The 6,713-nt window shown below is 43.6% G+C and overlaps 1 protein-coding gene across 1 annotated transcript; it reads left to right on the top strand.

Moving 5' to 3' along the window:
- Nucleotides 1-2,308: 2,308 nt before the first annotated feature.
- Nucleotides 2,309-5,281, top strand: LOC136633605 (apolipoprotein A-I-like). Its single transcript, XM_066609364.1, has 3 exons — nt 2,309-2,367; nt 2,669-2,822; nt 3,441-5,281. The coding sequence occupies exons 1-3, from the start codon at nt 2,325-2,327 to the stop codon at nt 4,024-4,026; spliced, it is 783 nt and encodes a 260-aa protein (XP_066465461.1). The 5' UTR covers nt 2,309-2,324; the 3' UTR covers nt 4,027-5,281.
- Nucleotides 5,282-6,713: the final 1,432 nt, after the last annotated feature.

The raw sequence follows: 6,713 nt of genomic DNA, 5'->3' as shown, positions 1-6,713 counted from the left end.
CAATGGCGCCGTCTGCTGGCTAGAGCCAGTATCGTGTTATGTGACATGCTGGAGAGGCCCCCAACAACAGAACGGCCAGTAATATACAGTAAGAATACCCTGCCGGACGTCTTCCGACATCGGAGCTGTACAGCCTTCAATCAGAATGTCTTCAGAAGTCAGACAGTGGATTGGAAAGGGTTAAGGCATCCTGGTGTAGATATCTGATCACAAAGGGGTACATTTATTACTCCTTTTTGCCAGAATTGTAGTATAAGATTTTCCCCCTTTTTTTTTAGCACAAATGAGTTTACACCAATCTACTATCAGAACAGATGCTACGCCTCTCATTCAAGTTTTCAAATGTGTCTAAGGCTTTATAAACAGATTTAAGAATTGTGACCCTTTATAAAGGTGCGACCTTCGTTGCCATCTGGCTCCAGTAGCTGGGTGGTATACAAAGTGACGGCACATCTGCGGACATATCAGCGGTGTGCAACATTTGATACATTTATTGCATTTTAAACTGGAGAACGAAAGTAGTAGAAATCTGAAATCAAATTCCACAGCTAAATTCCTTCTATAGGATGCATGTTGTAATATGAGATGGCCATCCATACACATAAGACTTCGATTGGCTGAAATGGCCCATTCGGCTGGTTTAAAAAAAAAAAGGAAATCCAAACGATTGTTCATGATGGCCGATGGAAATCTACAGTCTGCCCAAAAATGAGCTGGGAAACTTTGGCCATGGCGGGTTGAAAATAGAAGCGAATAGCATGGTCGGCCAAATTTGTCTTATCATTGGCCACTTTGTTATAAGTTTGTCCCTCGCCCTGTTTGGGATGATGCGGGTGGGATCATTCATGTGAATTATCCCACAATTGATTGATTAGCCGTATTATGCGTATGGTCAGCTTTAAATTGAACATATTGAATGGGGAGGGGATTACAAACACACATATATTAAGATTGCCTTAAAGGAGTTATTCAGGCAGCGCCTGTCGGGATACACCGGGGTCAGAGTGGAAGCACTGCTCCAAATCAAGTGTAGTGGCCAGCACGCATTACTGCAGGCGCACCTCTTATTGAAATCAATGGGAGTCCGGTATGCTATTGCAAGCGCCAGCCACTACACACGGGTCAGACCAGTGCTTCGGCTCTGACCCCAGTGTATCCTGGCAGGCGCTGCCTGGATAACCCCTTTAATGTATAAAATGCCTATTTAGTTAATGTAATACTTCTCTATTGGCTCTAGCTATGATTTTGCTTTATGCTTTATGAAGTATATTGTCTGATTTAAAGGCGTTGTAGCAAGATGCACAAAACCTTTTGGGAATATAGATCTCAGGAAAGTCAACTAATCACTCCGAGTCCTGCTTTCAGCATATAAACAGAGGATGCCATCTACAATCCAGTACAAAAATTACTTAAAGGGAACCTGTCACCTGCGTAAAGGCACCATAAGCTAAGTTATAGAGATGTTCGGAAAGGTGATGGAGAGCCAAGGGATGTATTTTTTATGCTCTCTCCATCCTGTGTGGTCACCAGGTGAAGTCTGCATGTCGCACAAAAACCAGACTCTTATCAGATTTCACAGCGCACACTCTCCCATAGAAGTCTATAGATGATTGTATATATGGCAATCTGAAAAAAAGTTTGATTTGCATGCGGTGTGTAGACTTGACCTGGTAACTGCATGGGATTGGAAGAGCAGCTGAGCATAAAAAAGTATATCCCCCGGCTCTCCTTCACCCTTCAGAACAGCTCCATAACTTAGTTTATAGTGCTGTCCGCAGGTGACAGGTTCCCTTTAAGATGCTTGTGTATTCTGCAAATGTTCTACAAATACTAACCAATAGGTGACAAAGGCCCCTTTCACATCTGCATTGGAGGTTCCATTGGATCGAAAAAAGTTGCTCTCAATGTTTTTTTGATCCAGTGCACTACACCAGAGGAAAACTATTCCAAATTGGGAGAATATATGAACCCAGTCAACAGAGGCGTAATGTGAAGTTACTGTGTCACAATGGAAAATCTGTTAATAAGGAAGATGGAACAATACCTCTGCAGCACCACCAAATTGGAAGGCAGCATTCCTGCAAGTCAATGTTAGACTCTTTATACAAGCCTTGTAACAAAGACTGGGAATTGAAAGCCAAGCCAGAATCCATACACAGCTGTTTCAAGGTATTTTCCCCTCATCAGTGTGCAGTAGGCTTCTGGCTTGGCTAGTGAGAGGCCTATAACGTGGCCTGGACAACAGAAAAGTCAAAACATGAATTGTGACTAATGTTGAATACAAATATCTGTTTGTCATAGGTTGGCGAGGAGACATAGCAGCCATGAGAGGTTTTGTGGTAGCTCTCACACTCCTGTTCCTCACAGGTAAATAGCTGTAATTAAACCATTATTTTTCTGTATTTGAGTTCACTCCATGATATTTGACTTATTTTTATTAAGAGCTTGCACAGAATTAAAAAATAATCTTCCAAAAACAATGCCACACCTGTCTATAGGTTGTGAATGGCATTACAGGTCAGCTGCATTCACTTCAGTGGGGCTGAGCTTCAATACCAGATCAACTTGTGGACGGATGTGGTGCTTTTTTTGGTAAGAAATAGCCATGTTTTTCTAACCCTGTACTGCCCCTTTAATTATAACACACAACTGTTTCTCTTTCCATCAGGAACACAAGCTCGTGTCGTAAAGCAGCAGGATGATCCCCAAGCCCAGGTCCAACATGCCCGGGAATTGATTGAAAGCTACTTAAATAAAGTACGAGATCTCGGTAGCGAAGCTGTGTCACAGGTGGAGTCTTCAGATCTTGGAAAGCAGCTTAAGTAAGTGGCTCAATGGATAGGGATATTTCTGTTGAATGGGATGATACCACTTGAAGGCTCTAATGTTTTAGATGGGTGCCATCTCTGGACATAAGGCATAATGGGCGGTGTAACCTATGAAATAAAAGTTGACTTTATGTATATTTTACACTTTGTTGCACTGATACTTTTAACGTGAGATTGGCTGACACTCGCTTCTGGGATTACCACATTATTAATGAATGTCTTGGCTTTACCACTAGAGATGAGCGAGCGTACTCGGAAAAGCACTACTCGCTCGAGTAATTTGCTTTATCCGAGTATCGCTGTGCTCGTCCCTGAAGATTCGGGTGCCGCTGCGGCTGACAGGTGAGTCGCAGCGGGGAGCAGGGGAGAGCGGGCGGGAGAGAGGGAGAGAAAGATCTCCCCTCCGTTCCTCCCCGCTCTCCCCTGCAGCTCCCCGCTCCGTGCCGCCACCCGAATCTTCAGGGACGAGCACAGCGATACTCGGATAAAGCAAATTACTCGAGCGAGTAGTGCTTTTCCGAGTACGCTCGCTCATCTCTATTTACCACCATTAACAGTTCTATGATTTTAATAATTACTTTTCCTTTTCATTTTATGTCTTTGTTCCTTCAGTTTGAAGATCACCGAGACGTTTGATACCATCAGCACTAATGCATTGGCCTTGAAGAAACAACTGAATCCATATATGGAAAAAGTCAGAGGGCAGGTTGTTGCAGAACTAGAGAAAGACATCCCTCTTATCAAAGAAAAGATCCGTCCCATGCTAGAGAATTTCCAGAAAAAATGGGCTGAAGATGTGAAGGCTTTCAGGGAGAAGGTAACACCTTTGGGAGAAGAGCTGAAGAAACAAACCAAAGACAGCCTAGAAATCTTCTATAAGAAATTGCAACCATCAGCTGAAGCTCTTAGAGAGAAGCTGCTTTCTGAAGTTGACTCCCTTCGAGCCAATTTGGCTCCATACACTGAGGAGCTAAGGGAGAAGGTTATCCAGAAACTGGAAGAAGCCAAAGCCAATACTGGTCCCAAGGCAGAGGAATACAGAGCTCAGTTCTCCCAGCAGATGGAAGCTCTGAAGGAGAGGATTGGGCCTCTGGCTGAGCGTCTCAAAGAAGGTCTGTTACCTCATGCAGAAGATGCCAAAGTCAAATTCTCTAAGTTGTGGGAAGCAGTGAGGACCGGACTTGGCCAAATCTATTAAAGTGTTCCTATGTGTGAGGGGTTAATTCACGTTTATGCCTTTTAAATTGATAAGTGTATTTCACAGAATACTTATGTGTTTATAATTTGCATTTTCTCTTGCTAAAGGTTTAAGCTTATATGTGTAAGGGCCGACGCTTAATAATAGACTACAGTGACTCCATTTTGTATCTCTTTGCTTGTTTTGCTTCAATCATGTATCTGTATTAATTTCACCTTTTACCTAGAAAATGTTAGATCCAATTATAATAATGACTTTGAATCCTTATCAGCTTTCTCTCTCTCATGCCTCCTTTCCCTTGAGAAAGTTCACTCCCTTTTAGTAGAAGCGTCCAGGAATGTTTTGCTTTTGTTACAGGTGTCACCAGACATTGATGCATTGCTCATGTAGGAGACTTCTTGAAAGATGTGTAATGCTAATTAAAAATCTGCAGATGTTATGCATGCCTGGGGCATGCGCAGTAATCAAATCAATACGTCAGCAAACCTTTTCTATATCATCTGTAATTCTTTGAATAAACTTCACTTCACTCATGGCATTCCCATCGTGCATGTGGCTGTCCATTTGTGTCGTCTGAGTACTCACCCCTAAAAACCAATTTGGAAGCAGACAGCATTAGCTCAACGGTCTGAGTTTGACTCCCCACATATGTAATGACTTTGTGATGACATGGTGATCCAGTTTTAATTCCTTGACTGATCCACAATTTCCATAGTCTTCAATGAAGGAGGATAAATTAATAAAGTGCTTTATAGGGCTGGTCCAGGGAGGTGAAACCTGTGGTGTCTGAACCTCCATTTCTGGCCTGTTGTGACAAGTGGTCACGTGACATGGAATCCCTCTGTGTCTGTTATGTCTTTTGAGGGGCTGATTGTAATAACTAAGCCAGTCCCCTTTTCTGCCTCTGCATCAGCCGTGATAGGTACAGAGAGAGTCCAGTGTTGGAACTGCATCGGAAGAGGAGGTTCCAACACTGCAGGTCCCGGTAAGGATTTTACCTCCTTGTACAACCCCCTTTAAAGTCTTAGTTATTGATATAACAGACAAAAAGGTGAACCGATTATCTTCTCCCGAAGTCCATGTCCCTGTCATCTTTCACATTGGTCTGAAAATAAAATTCATTGGTAGAAGATGATTTTTGTTTGTGTTTTGATGTTTTGTGATATGTCATGATAAAAGTGTATCTAAAAATAAAGTTTGTAACTTTAACTATTTTCAATTGTATGTATGGGGTCATCCCCATCCCTCTGTTTTAATAAATGCAAAAAAAAATTAAAAAATGTCATTGCCCTTTATAAGTGTGATGATCACCAGACTAGATTGTCAGTGAGCTTGGAAAGGACCAATGTAGTTGGCTACCTGCACTCATTGGTGCTTGGTTCATCTTACATGAAACAAAAAAAAACAAAATTGGCACTTCCAACAAATAAATTAAATGTGAAGGTGTATGTAAACCATGACGGCAACACATGCAGTAACAGAAACACATGCTTCATACACATCTAATATCTGACTACATATGGTGAAAGATAGCATGTATCTCATGGCCTTACTAATGCAAACCTAGCTAATCATCTGGGATATAATTTATATAGTAGAGGGTAGCAAGTTGCCACAAGCTGGCTAGTGGCTAAAGGCTCATGGACCCTGGTACAAAACTTCAGGCCCCCCCACACACCCGGACAATTCAGATAGAGTGGTTCAGCTCTACGTATGGCAGCACAGTACCTCTAAATAATGCTGTCCCCATATAATGGTTGGATATTAGTGCTCACAGATAATTATTTCTACAATTGGAGTTGTCCATAGAGATGAGCGAGCACCAAAATGCTCGGGTGCTTCTTACTCGGGACGAAATTATCGCGATACTCGAGGGTTCGTTTCGAGTAACGAACCCCATTGCAGTCAATGGGCGACCGGAGCATTTTTGTATTTCGCCGATGCTCGCTAAGGTTTCCATTTGTGAAAATCGGGGCAATTCAAGAAAGTGATGGGATCGACACAGCAACGGATAGGGCAGGCGAGGGGCTACATGTTGGGCTGCATCTCAAGTTACCAGGTCCCACTATAAAGCCACAATAGCGCAAGAGTGCCCCCCCCCAACAACTTTTACTTCTGAAAAGCCCTCATTAGCAATGCATACCTTAGCTAAGCACCACACTACCTCCAACAAAGCACAATCACTGCCTGCATGACTCTCCGCTGCCACTTCTCCTGGGTTACATGCTGCCCAACCCCCCCCCCGCACGACGCAGTGTCCACAGCGCACACCAAATTGTCCCTGCGCAGCCTTCAGCTGCCCTCATGCCACGCCACCCTCATGTCTATTTATAAGTGCGTCTGCCATGAGGAGGAACCGCAGGCACACACTGCAGAGGGTTGGCACGGCTAGGCAGCAACCCTCTTTAAAAGGGGCAGGGCGATAGCCCACAATGCTGTACAGAAGCAATGAGAAATATAATCCTGTGCCACCGCCATCAGGAGCTGCACACGTGGGCATAGCAATGGGGAACCTATGTGCCACACACTATTCATTCTGTCAAGGTGTCTGCATGCCCCAGTCAGACCGCGTTTTTTTATAAATAGTCACAGGCAGGTACAACTCCGCAATGGGAATTCCGTGTGCACCCACAGCATGGGTGGCTCCCTGGAACCCACCGGCTGTACATTAATGTATCCCATTGCAG

Source organism: Eleutherodactylus coqui, chromosome 6, assembly GCF_035609145.1.
Source record: "Eleutherodactylus coqui strain aEleCoq1 chromosome 6, aEleCoq1.hap1, whole genome shotgun sequence".
Classification (NCBI taxonomy): domain Eukaryota; kingdom Metazoa; phylum Chordata; class Amphibia; order Anura; family Eleutherodactylidae; genus Eleutherodactylus; species Eleutherodactylus coqui.
This window is presented reverse-complemented; position numbering and strand designations above follow the sequence as displayed.